This window comes from Strix aluco, chromosome 1 (genome assembly GCF_031877795.1).
Source record: "Strix aluco isolate bStrAlu1 chromosome 1, bStrAlu1.hap1, whole genome shotgun sequence".
Taxonomy (NCBI): domain Eukaryota; kingdom Metazoa; phylum Chordata; class Aves; order Strigiformes; family Strigidae; genus Strix; species Strix aluco.
Window position 1 is genome coordinate 129,671,402 of NC_133931.1, and position 16,252 is coordinate 129,687,653.

General features: G+C 40.3%; 1 protein-coding gene across 4 annotated transcripts; it reads right to left on the bottom strand.

Annotated features, from left to right (window-relative positions):
- Positions 1–105: 105 nt before the first annotated feature.
- Positions 106–15,808, bottom strand: FAM133B (family with sequence similarity 133 member B). 4 transcript variants are annotated; one of them, XM_074835584.1, is made up of 11 exons: positions 15,619–15,808; positions 11,876–11,973; positions 11,114–11,192; positions 8,785–8,859; positions 8,579–8,611; positions 8,107–8,175; positions 7,408–7,503; positions 6,137–6,184; positions 3,778–3,873; positions 2,936–2,980; positions 106–1,391 (listed from the first exon to the last, which is right to left on the bottom strand). In XM_074835584.1, the coding sequence occupies exons 1-11, from the start codon at positions 15,640–15,642 to the stop codon at positions 1,305–1,307; spliced, it is 750 nt and encodes a 249-aa protein (XP_074691685.1). In that variant the 5' UTR covers positions 15,643–15,808; the 3' UTR covers positions 106–1,304. The 4 variants fall into 4 exon arrangements, with proteins under 4 accessions (XP_074691685.1, XP_074691714.1, XP_074691704.1 ...); XM_074835613.1 differs by having other exon boundaries at positions 2,932–2,980; XM_074835603.1 differs by lacking the exon at positions 15,619–15,808 and adding an exon at positions 14,574–14,652.
- Between the last annotated feature and the right edge of the window lie 444 nt (positions 15,809–16,252).

Below are 16,252 nucleotides of genomic sequence, written 5' to 3' on the forward strand. Positions count from 1 at the left end.
ATAAAAAGTTTTTTCAATTTCTAAAGCAATTAATTTGAAGTAAAACAGCTTTATGATTTAGGTCAACATTCTGTAGCCCTCAAGTACAAAAATATAAATACAAACTGTTTAAACAGTATCTTTAATGAGATTCTGGCAGTAGTTTTTTTTATCTAACAAGACACATCACGTAACAGGTCTGCCACTAAACTTGCTTAGAGTAAAATCAGCTTCAATATGAAGCTGTTAAGGTATCAAAACCCTGCTTTTTACATGCTAAATATCTTCAGCAAGTGTGCACTTAAACACAGCAATGAACTTAACTATAAGAATAACTAAATACATACATGAAACTCTGCATGTGGAACGTAATTAATAGAACTGGTTACAACAAACGATTACCTGCATTTTGTTAATTTAAAAATAGTACAAATCATGCAAAACAATTCTAAAGATAATGCAAAGAAAGCTACCAGTGTTTGCAAGAAGTGTTCAACTAAACCAAAAGTACATTAAACAAAATATGCATATTTACTAGCAAAGATCTATCGCTATTTCAAAGAAGCAGAGGTAAAATCTTCAGGTTTTGAATGTCAGTCATACTGCAACATGTCATTGCTCTTGCTTAATGCAGAAGCACATGCTTAGAAGCCCAGAACTGCTTATTCAGAAAACGTCTGCTGACAATAGTTCTGGCTTCCCTAGAATCAGAGATGCTGCATGGCTTAAAAATAGCAGAGATTTGCAAGAACCAAAGGCAAAGGCACCCTATTCAGTTAGCCAGAATGGTAGCATTCCCTTTCTCATAAGCATGAAGACAGTAATGGGGCAGATGATAAACATTTCTACAAAGGCAGCATTTTAAACATTATAATTAGTTTCCCATTTTGTAAATGCCATTAGCAGACACCAGTTTGTAATAGTTTATGTATAATATTAACCTGCAGGATGAACTTGGGATTTTATTTGTCCTGATTTACAAATAAAGACTATTACTAATGCTTTAAAAGACTACTTTTACTACCTAAGAAGTTTAACTCTTATTTTCCAATATTTTACACCTCAGCTGGACTACCATCTCATATTGTTTCAAACATCTAACACTGCTTACTGGAATTTTAGAAAAGTTGTACCCCATGTATTAAGCAGCAGGCAATAACAATGGTCTTTCCCAGCGCAGCTGCATCAGGCTGGCTACTGAAAGATTAGGAGTATTTCTAAAACACAGGAAATCTCATGCAGTTTGGTAAAGTTTGCTGTTATTTCACAGTTTAAGTTTCCTTTAGTCATTGCACTTCTGTTGATAGTCTTGGTTTTTTAAAATATTATTCTGAATCCGAATTTGAACCAGCAATCTTCTTTTTCTTCTTTTTACCGTGTTTCTTGTGCTTCTTTCTCTTTTTTGTTTTATCCTAAAAAAATAATAAAATTAAATGGAAGTTATTATATAATAAAATTGCCATCTATTAAATTCTGCTCATGCAAAATGAGAACATGGAAAGGACATCTTTGCAAAGACATTTCAAAAGAGATTTCTATAAAAGCCTACTGAGAAATCACAAAAAGAAAATTCACATTTTACCCAGTAATTTGCACTATTACGAGCAGTCTTAAATTGATCTCCATCATGGTCTGGCTATTTCACACCTCTCATCACAGTCATGATTACATTTCCTAATCTTTTAAATGATTTTCAGTGCTTTATAGATTTCTGAGAAAGTAATATGGAAGTGCTTTGACAAGCAGTGACATCTTATGTGTGTGGGAATAACTAGGACGTTTATGTATTTTAAAGTAAGTGCTTCTATTTACTGTGCAAAATTAAATAGTTCAACTACACTTGGCTGGAGTCTCCGGCACTTGCACCTCATTTAAAATAAAACAATTATGATCTCAATTGTAAATGTGAATACACTCAATTAACCCCACTGTATTCAGTCCTCAAGTTATTATCTCTATCACTGTAATACAGAAGCTGAGAGATATAATCTTGTCTTTTTGCAAGTAGAATTCTTGAATAGGTGTGACATTGTGTCAAGAAAACAATCTTGGTATAAAAGCTTTGTTTTATACATATTACTTACACACACAATTCTAAGAAAAAAACCACAATCAGTCACTAGAAATTTTATGGCAAACAGCTTATATGGTTATGGAAAAACAAACGAGTTCCATGGAAAATGTGTATTGATACCCCTATGCTTGTATTTTTACGTGACTAATGTAAAACTTCCCTTCACCGTAACTCATCTAGACAACTGAGATGTCTAATTAGGAACACTGCTGCTGACAGGGGAGACAGAAAGATACACAGACATCTTGAGTGGGCATTTAGGGTCTCAAAATCACTATGCTCCTAAATGAGGAGCCTCAGGTACATGTGATGAATCTGGGCTCTATATAAATCCCTGCTGAACCTTCCTCTCACTTTTACCAACAGAAACAAATCAAGAAAATTGAGAAAAGTAACGGGTTGTTGACAGCTTTTTATTTGGTTGGGGGAAGAATTATATTAATGTAGATGTTGCAGCGATTATGCCCTATGGCCCTTCCCATGGTGTGGTAGAGGGGGCTTACCAAGGAAGAACTATACACAACATGACGAAGGACCAACACTGATGTCTGTGTGGCAAACTGCTACCCTACCTCATACGATACAGAGATTAGTAGTTCCAGTAGGTTAAACTAGTAGAGTAAAATACATGCTACAGGAAGTGTTAAACTTACATAAATCATAGATATCTATATAGGTAAAACAGTGACAAATTCCTCCTTTAATTCAACAACCGAAAAAGTGACTGCAGCAGGTAAATAGAGAAACTATTAATTTACATTCATGTGACAGTAAACTTTCGCTATAAAGCGTTTGTACTACTGAAACATGTGAAATTGGAAATCAACCAAGTACAGAGTATTTATATCCTAAAACTACAGTTTGAGTAAGAAGGATACTTGCTGTTTTCTCTTTTTCCTCACTGTTCTTCTTCTTTTTTGCTTGCACCTAAAAAAAAATTAAATAAATTGTAACAGGAGAGAAGCTTTGGAAATGCTCTTTTAAATAAAAGTTTGAGCTTTTGTTGCATATAAATGAATGATGGCACAACAGTGGCAGAACATACTGAACAATACCCTGGGAAGAAACACTGATTATCTGTGTTATATTCTAGAATATGCATTATCCTATAAAACCTGATTTGGGAACACACTCTGCTTTTAATGCACAGCAGAACAAGAAACAGCAGAATTACAAAGATAAAACTGATAAGCTAACAATGTGGCAAAAATTCTTAATGAAAAAACACAACACATTGAAGCCATCCCAAATGTTCTAATCCTACAAGAATACAAACCCTCAGAATAGATATACACAAGGCTGAGAGTAAGATTGTTAAGCCCAAAAATTTTAATTCACTGGAAAAGGGAGCCAAAAAAATTTTAGCCATCTTGAAATCTGCCAATCTATTCACAAACATCAGAGAAATCTTGTGAAGGACACCACACCATTCACTTAGCCTCATTTCACTGAGCTCTAAAATATCCATAAAAATATGAAAATTTTCAAGAAAATGAATTCAAAATGACTTGTAGGTGATAGGAGCTGTACTAAACAATTCTTACTAAAAGTTTTTATTAAAGAAAAAAAATACAAGCACTTTTGAATCTGTTGCACTCAAATTCAGCTGTACTGAGCAGAAGAATTTCAACAGTATATTAAATCTAAGCTAGTTCATTCATCCACTCATGTGAATCAGTAAACTAAATGCATTATAAGATCTGAAATTGAGGTTTCACACTGACCTCCTCTGTCTGATCCGATTCTGATAAGGATTCCGATGATAAAGGTCCATCACCACGATCGGCTTTCTTCCTTTTCCTGGGGTGATTTTTACCTTCCTACACCAAGTAATATATTTGTGAGTAAAGTCAGGCCTTTTGAATTTTATAAAACTTCTGCTTAAAACTTAGACTGAATTATTTCTAAGTTGTGAAATATTTTTAAATATTGTTGACATTAAACTAATTACTCATCATCAAGAAATTACCCTACCAACTATTAAAATGCTTTTAGGGGAAACAATCTTTTTCTGTATATTCCCTTCTCTTGTTACCAAGATACAGCAGCCTTCTAAAAGTGCGAGGGATAATACTACAGTATAGTCACTTATTTTAAATAATAACATTGATAATGTTGTAATATAAATAATGAAGCTGTAAGCATTTGAAGATAAAATGTTTCACTACTTTTAAATACTAATGAGTAAAAGAAGATCATAGAATCATAGAACAGTTGGGGTTGGAAGGGACCTTAAAGATCATCTATTTCCAACCCCCCTGCCATGGGCAGGGACACCTTCCACTAGACCAGGTTGCTCAGAGCCCCGTCCAACCTGGTCTTGAACACTTCCAGGGAGGGGGCAGCCACAGCTGCTCTGGGCAACCTGTGCCAGTGTCTCACCACCCTCAGAGCAAATAACTCCTTCCTAATGCCTAATCTAAATCTACCCTCTTTCAGTTTAAAGCCATTACCCCTTGTCCTATCACTACATGCCCTTGTAAAAAGTCCCTCCCCATCTTTCCTGCAGGCCTTGTTTAGGTACTGGAAGGCTGCTATCAGGTCTCCCCAGAGCCTCTCTTCTCCAGGCTGAACAACCCCAACTCTCTCAGCCTGGCCTCATATGGGAGGTGCTCCAGCCCCCTGATCATCTTCACGGCCCTCCTCCAGGCTTGCTCCAACAGGTCCATGTGCTTCTTATTTCTCAGTATGTGCATACAAACACTGCAGCTTCAGCCTCTTGCTTTGTTGATGAAAGATAAACCTCCTTGTGTATTCTGTCCCTGCCAGCTGCACTTCAATACTTCATCTATAATCTCAGTATATTTAAAGGACAGTCTTTATTATTTTTAAAATTTTTAATGCTGCATGAGATTTCTCTGATGAGCTACTTCCCCACCCTTTGCAGGTGGACCAGGGAAAGTGTTCCTAAGACTGAAACTACTTTCTTCCATTCAATTTCTAAGACCAGAAACTGAAAAAAATCTTGCTAATCACCTTTTTTGCAAGGTGGGATCACACACCTCAGCTGTGGTATTTAGCCTATTAAAGGTACCTCAATCCTTTCCCAAAAGTACTCTGAAAAGTACACATGAGGCAGCCCATTTGAGAGATTGAGGATCTTCAGGTAGGGGAAGACCTCTAGTCCCCAAATACCCTTTGCTTTCAGAAGATGTGCAAAAGTAGCAGTACAACAAGGGGCTATGGCAGACACTTGGTCTTTGAAGAGAAGCTACTCAAAAGGAGTTTGTGGGAAATGGAAACTGTGAAATGGAAGCAGGAGCAAGGGAGGGGGGGGGGAATCAACACATTGCCTTCTGCAGTGGAGAATTTGTACATCAAAGTCAATACCGTTGACTGCAGTAGTAGAGGCTGATGTGATGAGAGAGGTAACTGGAGAGAAAGACTAGGGTGGACCCTGAAAGCATTGTTAGCTTACACATAGGGTACAAATAACTAAAATTTAAGTCAACAAGATTATTTGCATTAAGCATAATGGATGGAAGATGGTCCTTAGATGTGTGTACAAAATGGTGAGGTGGTGGGAAGGAGAAAGGGTTTTCATGTTCAGAGAAAAAACAGAATAAGGTAATTTTTCTTAAGCTAATACATTTTTCTTTGCAATTTTTCAAAGCCGTCATAAGTACAATATCTATAATTATGACTACATTTAGATAAATATATCCTCTGCTTGATGCTCCTTAATTTACAGCAACAAGCCAGTATCCTACCAGGCATGCCACTGAAATATCACCACACATATTTTTAGCTCAGTGTGACTCCTCAAGATAAAACCCAAAATACTAAAATGCAGCTGATCTACTACAGCAGATTAGATACTTTTTTCATTTACCTTCATAAGAAGAACAGATTCAGCAGTTTTCACTAACAATTACTAAACCAGGAGCTGAACCCAACTGAAAGTCTACCTCAAAATTGGGGTACTGAAAATTGGGGTACTGAATACCTTCTGAGCGTGCAGTTTTGGACAGAAAATTTCCATAGGTGTAAACTGAGGCATTCAATATTTTTAGAAAGAGAGAGAGTGCTCTGTTATGTATGTCAAAAGCAGTTCTGATGTAAGTATTTTGAGAGTAAAAATACCTTTTCTTTTTCACAATCTTCCTTTGACCTTTTCTTTTTTGTGCTGTCCTAAATAGGAAGAAAAACATAAACCACGACAAAATTATTTCAGGAAAGAGGTAGAACTCCCAAAAGCAGTCTGATCCATTGTCTTTTTCTATCTATTGAAGGTTGTTCTTCACCGTTGCTCTTTCTACCTTGCAGTTAACAGGAAAACTATGAAAAAGCCATAATTTTGATGCAGCTGCTGACTTCCTGAACCAGCAGTGTGAAAAGGTCTGTATGGAATAGAGTACTTACAGTACACGTAGTGAACCTCTGGAAAGGATACCAGCTATGGCTACTGTAATCACATATAAAATCTTCTAACATATAACAGTCTGAAGTCTTTATTCTCTATCCATGCCCATCTCCACGGATCAGGCAGGGGTTAAGCACGTATTTCCATGAAGTTTTCTGCCTTCCAATTTCAGCAGTAAGGGTAACAAAAGTTTTCAAACTCCCATTAGCACAAATTTTAGTAGGTGTATGCAGACAGTGATTCATCACAATTTATACCACACTGAATTAGGTATTCCAGTGAAATCCTGTGATAAAGTCTACACACAGAATCTTAACAACTCGCTGTATTATTAATATTTAGGCAAGAAGTACAGGTACTATCCACTGTAACACAGAAAAATTCTAACATAACAGAACAAATTGCCTTATATATCTTTTCCACCTTTTTGTTCATCCAGTAAGCCCGGGTATCTACATTGCTCTACTTTCAGAAAAGGGAAAAGACACCCTCAGTTTAATATGCATTTGGGAAAGGCTCAGTTCTCCAAAAGGAAACTAACTACTCAGTTCACAGATATTTAAAAAGGCAATATTCTGGCCACTGATATCCTGCAATACCTGTATTTTCACAGCCAGTGTTCAATTAAATAGCATATTCACAAGAATTTCACAGACCATTTTATTTTGTTAGGTGTTAATGTAGTATTAAAACTAAACATTTGAGCAGCACAAAAGCTGCATATATTTGAAATCAGAAAAATAGCTAAAAATTGCTGGAATAAAGCATGTTCATTTTCTAAAGATCAAATAATTTCTGCCAGGTATTGTGGCTAGTGGAGGTAGATTCCTGTTTGCATCTGGAAGATACAAGCACGGCTCGGCTACCGTAAGAATGTATGGCTTTAAATTTGGAAGATAAAAAAATACTGACAAGCTATTATTATTAATGTTTATGTCTTTATAACACTGATCAAGAAAAGTTCCCAAGGGTAACACATCTACATATTTACCTTACTGTCTGACTCGGATTCAGAAGTTGAGCTTGCTGAAGATTTCCGTGAGGAGCGATACTTCTTTTTCCTTCTTTTCTTCCCTTGCTTTTTATCCTATCCACAAATATTGTAGGAAAAAAAGAAAAACACAACCCTGAATTTATTCTCATTCAAATGAAAGACTTACATTAAATATAAAGAATAGGGAACACCAAATTCCTACATGTTATCACGTTCTCTTGAGGAATAAAGTACACTACAATTGATTCCTTTAGCGGAGGACCTTCATAACTCTTCTGCATTGAAAAAACGTAAACTGGTGAAAAATCCAGATTCTCTAGATTCTGTTTAGTATTTAGATGTGTGCTGTAGAATCTGATTATCTGTAACAAAGATTTTTGCTAAAAAGTAAAAATGGTATGTTTGCATTTTTATGATTAGATGGGGGATTCTATTGAAAAGCATACAACTCAATGTTAAAACAGAAATAGATCCAGTTTAAAGCTGGCTGCTCAAAATTTATAGTGTTCATCAAGAAATTCTTGAACAGATACATACCTAAAATTCACAACTTTGTTTTATGTAACAAATGCATAAAAATTGAATGGGTTTATGCAAACCAAGCCCTCAAACAATATTCTAAAATATATTACCAAAATCTGTGTTAAATAAGCCTCATGAACAAAACATGTTCAATTCTGGTAAGTTAGTTCTTACCTCATCTTCTGAATCAGATGAACTGCTGGAAGAATCAGAGCTTGATGAAGAAGAGGAAGATGAAGACAACTTGACCAAACACAACAAAAAGTGAAGCTTGTGAGATGCAGCATTTTTGTCTGGCAAATAGTCAAAAGACCATCCAAACACTCCCTTTAAAATGTCTTATTTTGGAAAGTATTATCAATGGAATTTTATTTCCAAGAAGCTGGTCTACATAGAGTTTCTTAAATAAAACTGTAAAAAGTCACTTCTAACTTTTTTTAATATTATCTATTTAATGCTCTTTTCCTCCCTTTAAGCAGAAGTAAAATTCTCCTTGTACAGAATGTACGCCACCCCTCTCAAATAAAAATCAGTTAACAACTAAATTCAAAATTACAGCTATACTCTCACTTTCCAAGAGAGCTTAAATGACAACTACAAACAACCCCAAAGCAAAAAAGCACAGAAGACTGAAAATTTTGCTCACCCTATTGGATTTCTTCTTTTCCTTTTTCTTTTTCTTAAAAATAGAATAAAACAAATGTTACTCTGGCATCATGTTCTTTTGCTGTGCATTTAGGTTTATGCACTTTGATTCTGGCTTTTAAAATGTATTTATGGCATTCTGTATTGGCAGCATCAATGATAAATCCAGTTCCAAACACAGACTGTATGAAATTGAAAATAACTTACCTCTTTCTTTTTGGAGGAGCTCTCGTTTCCACCCAGTAATTTCTCCCTGTGTTTTTCCAGTTCCTTCTTCCAATTCTGAAAACAAAACCAAACAGAAACGGTGACCTGAGCATCATTTCCAAACAGCTTTTTTTAAGAGACCTTTTTTGAAATCCTGTCCCCTACCTGACATTACAGTTTTCACAAAACCCACAGAAAATATCAACAGATAATGTCAACCAAGGCTATAATGCATTTGATTTTACAGAAGATTAATATTAACTGAAATACCATGTTAGTTCACACCTTAATGTTCAAGTTATTTGGATCTAAGAGATTGTCATTTACCCCGAAGGTCATCAATTATGGTATTTTTGCTTTTGTATCACACTGTTCTTGCCGCAGCACTTTAGAAAGCCAGGGTACCCTACCAGAAAAATTGCTATGTTGTCTTAGTTTTAAAATCACCTGAGAAAAAAATTCAAGACAAATTCTCCTGGCCCTTCTTCAATGTATGGGTGTCTACTCTGGGCCTTGTTGGTGTCAATGATGATTAGATTACATTATTATACACATCTTCATAGAAATGCTCTTATTTTGGTTAGGCCAAGCACATCACATGGATAAAAGTTTCCTCTCATTCCTCCTTTTCAATCCCTCACAAGGTCTCTAGTCTGCCTAAAATCCCCCCTTCAAGAGCTCTGAAACATCCAACCCGCCCCCATCAGACTGAGAGGCTGCTAGCTTCAATCTGCACTATTCCTGCTTCCCACGCCAGACACATCACGCGCTCCCTTCCTCATTACTATTATTCCAATCCTCCCTTTCCTCACAATGAAGCTGTATTTGTATCGTATTGGCAAAGCAATGATAATCTGTATACTGTGCTGAAGGGACAGAAGTATCAGGAATTAAGTACGATTATACCTGTGCGATGAAGTATGATAACACAGATCCCCAAGTCAGCATACTGTGAATTAGCTGAACACTGCTGCTGAGAGACATGGCAGATTAGCCAGGATACAGTGCTGTGCGTAACGTGCTTCCATGGGCTAAGGCAGCAGTATTGCAGTGGGTTGTGTAGTTTGATACACCAGCTACCCAGAGCTACCTGAGGGGTTAACACAGCCTGTGCTTTATTAGGCAGGCATTCTCTTTAAATTATTTTAAGACTGTGCTAGTCTAATGTTTTAAACAAAAAAGCACAACATCTGTCAGTAAACTAGGAGAGAGAGCACCTCATTCAGAGACTTGTAATCTTTTAAACCGTTCAGAGATTAGTTCTTAGGAACTTTAGGAAGAACTCGTGGCCATTTCACGATTCCATGCATCCCCTCCTACCCTTCTGCCATACTGAAAGGCTGTTATCTTGTATCCATGACAGTTTCAATTATTTCACAATGAAGCAAAGATAAAAGCAGGAAAGGAACATGATAGAATACTAAACCAAACTCACCGAGCTAAAACTCACAGAGTGCAGAACAACTGATCCTCTCCGAATAGCACACTGAGTATGACCCTCCAAATACTGGTAAAACTTCTTAGGCAAAATAGTATAGCAAAAGTACTACAGGTGCTATGCCCTTCCAGAAACAAAGGGGGAGCATAATCTTCTTCAACTAGAAACACACACAATGATGAAGACTACTGTTTGAAGCTTATCGCAACATACCAGAACCCAAGAAAGAACAGGAACAGTTAAATTCATTATATACTGATTTCTTCCTATGTATGCAACAGCAGTTACATGTGAAACCTTCTTATATCGTGCTGATCTCCAGTGGGCAAGGAACACAAGCATCAGAGCAGCTGCATTTATAGGGAACCAGTATGGAATGTAACCAGCTTGAAATGAGAGAGAAGGAAGTGCTTCCTAGTCCTATCTGTGTATTGAAGGCCATTCTTTTTGCCTTCTCCGGTATGTGTACATTCCCTGCCAAAGATGTCTGTTTCCAGTAATACACCTCCTTCCAATATATTTGGATTGTGGGACCTTAAACAAGTGAAGATTAGCACAACAGACTTTGGTTTACCATACCAGAAAATGCACAAGTTTAATTTATTAATATAAACATATGTATTTGTATAACTATGTTTACATTTATGAAAAGTTCAAGTTTTATTCAGCAGCAATTTTCAAAACTTTTTAGATAGTGTTTCTCCGAACTGAGAATAGCTCTTCATTGGTTAAGTGGTAACCTTAACTTCTGATACAAATGAAACAAAACATTTACTCATTAAAAGCTTAAGTGAAATCATATGAGTACTTGCTGCCATTAATGATAATGGAAGAAAAGTAGCATATAAGATAAGAAGAATCAAGTATTAACAAACTAATAACACTACCAACCTCGTTCATCTTTTCTTCAAACTCAGCCAAAGCCCTGGATCCTTTCTTTTTCTTTTCTAGTTGCTCTTTCACTTCTTCCCTGCATAAAAAAGGATGATAGATCACAATTTTCACAGCTAAAAATACCTTATTCAGTGTCTAACTTTTTGTAGGGTTTTTTGAAGTTTAGCTTTGGCTGAACTTCCAACAGAAAGAAGAATGAAAACATCTTAGATGTCATGCATATGGTAACCTATCCCTAATAAGTATGGTAGCTAAATCCCTCTCTAAAGCTAACTTTGCAATTAGGTAAAATGTTCTCTGATGCCTTATGAGAGGAGGCAAAATGGACTGAATGTAAAGCAAGTTGATAATATCTTGAAGTGCCGATTTTGTTGGGTAGGGTAAACTGTGTTCTAAGAATATACTAGCAAAATGATTTTCCAGAGATTCCTTTTTTAAAAATTAAATATATCTGCAGGCTTTAGGTATTAGGATTTGTGAAAGAGGTAAAATGATCAATAGTTTCCTCTTCTGAGATACCATTGCCAAAATAAAGACAAATGAGAAATACACATTTCAAAATGAAATACTATTGTTTTTAAAAGAGGAGACTGAATACATATTTAGAAAAGAGGAACTTGGCCAGTGCCAGAAACAAGGAATCTTTCAAAATGTATTACTGGGTATTCTGGGGAGGAGGTAGGTACAGTGTCATCTTAGCAAGAGGGAACAAATCTTTTACTCAAAAGGTTAGAAGGGCAGACGAGTATTGCCACTTACCATGTTGGTCTTGGCCTGTTCAAGTAGTCTTGTATTGTGGGTCCTGAATTTTGGGCAGGACCTCGCGCTCTGGCCATAGCTATGGGATTCATATAAGCCTTGAATATGAAACAACAAAAAGAAATATAAAATTAATCAGCTGCACTATGATACCAAAATCTGTCAACTTTTGTTTTTTCACAGAAACTTTTTCTCACTCACTGAAAAATAATTCTGGCTTATTTCTAAACATATAAAATATTTAACAAAACTAAGTTGATCGGTTTGGCAGAAAGACTCAGGTAAGTGCTCTCAATTTTGAGTTACACTGTGGCAGAAAGAACTCATCCACAAACAGACCACGTTCTTTACAATAATTCCTCCTCCCTGAGCAAGGATTTTGCAAACGGAGTACAGTATCATGATTGCTGAAATATTCTTCCTTGGGACACGGAAAATGTAACTAAATTTCAGCTCTTACTCTCTGGGACAACTGATCTTATGCTTTTACAATTCTGTGGAAAACTGATGATAGATTCAACAAATCCTGCATAAAGTTTTTTTCTGTAACACCAAAAAAAGCAAGTGCTGGTGCTCTGCTACAATTATGCATGTACGAAAATTCTGTGATTTAGGGCTATTTTAAAGAGGAAAAAAAGACAAACATCAAACCAAAACCCCCAGTGTTATGAGGTATTCCATCTTTCCTCTTCATATTCACTCTAAAAATGTAATAGGTTATAAAAGATTAATTTAAAACTTAGAACTACTCATAATTCACCTCGGCAATTAATGGAAAAACTCTAATCTAGCAAACAATTCTTCAATTTTTTTGTTATGCCAGTATTATTTTGCTCACACAAAAAGAAGGTACATATACCACCTTATCTCATGGGCTTTTATCACTACGTCATCCCAACACTTCACTGTTCTTACTGTCCACAGTTTGGAGATGAGAAAAAAATTAAACAGTCAAAACCAGTGGCTTTGGTTGCCTAACCTGAGATAATTTTTTTTTTTTTAAGAGTACAACATTTTGTAGATTCAAAGTAAAGATTCAACCATATGTGTAGCTCTTACATGTCCGACACTGTTTTTTATCAGGCCATAAAGTAAAGCATTCAGAAACCACCACGCACAGTAAGTGACCATTTTTTTTTTGTGAAAGCTGTCAAAAGCATCAGCTGCTGCCCCCGCTCCTGTTGCCCCCACCGCAGAAGCGGTGGCCACAGCAACGCTGAGTTTCTGGCCTGGACAGTGAGCAGGCTGGTGGTCTTCAGCTCTTGGGGCTACATTTAGACCAGGAAGAGTGACTCCAGGCTCTGCCTGGAATGGGGCAGTGGGCCAGCTTGACACCTTCGTTTGTAGCCAGGTGGATGCATGCACTCAAGTAGTCAGAGCACTTAAAGAGACGCATTCACATTATTAACTCTGACATTTTATTATATTACAGATCTACCGATGAGTAAATATTTTGCATTTGAATTCAGCTTCAAGTGGAAAAGGAGCTCCTTTAGCAAAGAGGGAAAGCAGTATCTAAACACTGTTTTCATTAAACAAAGGTGATTTCAATGTACTAGATCCACTAGAGAAGACAACAGAGATGCAATTCATGACTTGCTTACTCCAGTGAGCAAAATGCATCATCTCTTTTTGGTTACCACTGAAGAACTTATATCTGAAAGCTCTAGCTTCTTACAAAATTATTATTCCTAAAAACAAGGTCTCTTGCTGTTCTTAAATAAAAATTAGCTACTTTCTTACCTGGGCTAACCTGAAATGAACACCCCACCACCTCCCAACAAAAGTCTCTCTACCTGCAGAAGAGGCTACAACTGTCCAGTGTTGTTTTTCTACTTCCTCAAACTGACCCCAGGTAACCAGCCAGGAAGATTCCTCCTCTGTTCAGTGGCTTTAACTTTCCGGCAGCAAGCACATGATGACTGAATACTGCTCTATATTCCACAATTAGGAAATTTATGTCTTAAAACATGTTCTCATAATTTCAAACAGATTTATGAAGAATTACATTTCTTAGAAGTATTTCCACTGCTTTGCCAAACTGCATGTCACTAGCCAGGGAGAGCACAGAAATGCACTCTCAGTAAAGGAAGTGCTTGTCTGCAAGCATTCATTTTCTTCTTTTGGCAGTTGGCTCGAGCTGTTATTAAAAGGTATTTGTTGCATAGCTTTCATGCTCATGAAAAGCATAAAGCACCTTGAGTCAGCTAGGGTTCTTGGAGCAAGCAATACAAACTGTTACTGCCTCGCAACTATCCTGCAGATGTGAAAATTTATTTAAATTATTTAATAAAAACAAACTTATTTTCCATCTCCAAATAATCAAAACGATGGTGTATTGAAGAAGACACATGGGAAAGAAGTCACAAGTAGAAAGCTCTATGAACACAGAAGAGAAGCAAGGGGTCCTGTATTATAACTTGTCTGTACTAGCAGTCATCGTGGCACAATGAACCTTACATAGGAATATAAAGATTTGCTGGTATTGGTAGGTGCATCCCAACTGTCCTATTAGAAGAAAATGAAGAATAAATAGACACCCAAAAACATTACAAGAGGCCAATACATTTCAAGCATAGGCCGGGTCTTGCGGTCTGACACTGTCAACTCTTTCTCAGTAGACTCCATTATTCTGATGCCTCAATAAAGGAATCAAAGGCACTTCGCTACCCATTTGTATAACGTATATGTCCATCACCTCTGTTAGGTATTATTCCACCAAGGTAGGCAAAGGCATTTCCCTGAATGGATTTGAGTATGAACTCATAGCACATGCTGGAAAGAGACAAAAAAATGGGGGGGAGCATTATGACTGATTTTTAATCATAAAAGCAATTAATTGTAAATTTATAATGCCTAAATGAAACATAAGCATAAGGTGAATGGCTAACTGGTACAAAAACGTTTAAAGAAAAATATGAGGAGGGATGAACACGGTAACAGTGCAAAGTCAGGCTCTGCAACCAAGCGCCTCGAAGTGCCTTTCTGGCCTTCTGGCCGCTGCGCGGGGGTTCGCGGGGCGCCGCGTACAGCGGCATTTCCCCGCGCTGAGGTGTAGCTGTAGCCCGGCTGAAGGCAATACGGCTCAGTGACGCTCAGCGGGACTTCAGCGAACGCCGCAACTCCCGCCGGGAACATTCCGTTTTTGCAAGGGCCCGGCCGGCAGCTTCACCGCCCTCGCTTCGCCGATGTCGGCGCCGGCACCGGGCACGGCTCTGCTGCCGGATTTGACGAGGCAACCGGCGGTTCTCTCGGGGCGCCGCGGGCACGCGCGTGCCCGCGCCGAGGGCCGCCCCAGCCGGGGCCGCCGGCAGCCCAGGCCCCGCTCCCCCGCGGCGCCCACCGCGGCCGGCCGGCGCCGCGGGGCACGGCCCGCCTTTGCTGCCTGGCGGCCCGGGGCCCCGGGGTCGGCCGGTCCCCCCCGTCCCGCCGCCGCGTAGCCAGGCGGCCCTCGAGCGCCTCCCGCCCGCCGCGGCGCAGGGCCCGCCGGCACCGGGGCCCCCGCTTCTCCGCCGCCGTGGGGCGGCGGCCCCCCCTCCTGCCCGCGCCTGCGGCGGCTGGAGCACGGGAACGGGCCGGGCGGGCCTGCCTAGGCCGCCGCAGCGCTGCGGCCGCCCAGGCTGAGGCAGCGCCCAGCTCCCCCGCCGGGGCCCGCCCGAAGGGGCCGCCGCGGCTGCGGCGGATCCCGGCGGCGGCTGCCGCGCCCGCCCGGCCCCCACCGCTGCTTCCGCGCGTTAACTCACCACCCGGTTGTCCCGCTTCCCCATGGCGCCGCCGAGACCCTGCGCCGCCGCCCGCCGTCGCCTCGGCCCAGCCCAGGGCCCTTTCCCCGCGCCCGGGAAGCTGCGCCGCGGGCGCCTCGGCCCTGCTCGGCGCCGAGCTGCTGGGAGCGGCGATGGCGGCGGCCGCGCAGCGCCGTCTGCCGGGGCCTCCGCGCCACCGCGGCCGCAGCGGCCCCTCGCTGCCGGCGGCTGGCGGCCGCCCGCGCCCCGCCTCAGCCCCGCGCCCCGCCTCCGCGCCGCTCCCCGACGCTCCGTGGGGCGGGAGGGGAGGCGGTGGCGGCAGCGCTGGGCAGCGCCGGGGCCGGCGCGGTCGGAAGAGGAAGGGCGGGAAGGGAGGATGAGAGCGGGGGAGCGTTAATGCGGGACGCGGGTTGGGGTGGCGGCCCCGGCAGGGCGGGAGTCGTCGTGACGGCGGCGGTGAGGGGCCAGCGGCGCGGCGGGCTGGCGCCCGGCGGCGGGGTGACGCTGGGCCAGTCTTCGTGAGGGGGAGTGGAGGGTAACTCCGAGGGGAGAACTGAAATGTAAAGGTGCACGGGTATGCTGGGGCGCAGGGCCCGGGGCGCCCGTTTGGAAGAGACATCCCCGGAGAGGACAG

Bases quoted from the DNA above. Each gene is read 5' to 3' on its own strand.
- FAM133B (XM_074835584.1), bottom strand. From the start codon at position 15,642: ATGGGGAAGCGGGACAACCGGGTG. The intron at 8,860-11,113 runs GTTGGTAGTGTT...TTTTGTTTTCAG, and splicing joins TTGAAGAAAAGATGAACGAG to AATTGGAAGAAGGAACTGGA. The intron at 7,504-8,106 runs GTAAGAACTAAC...ATTTGTGGATAG, and splicing joins CATCTGATTCAGAAGATGAG to GATAAAAAGCAAGGGAAGAA.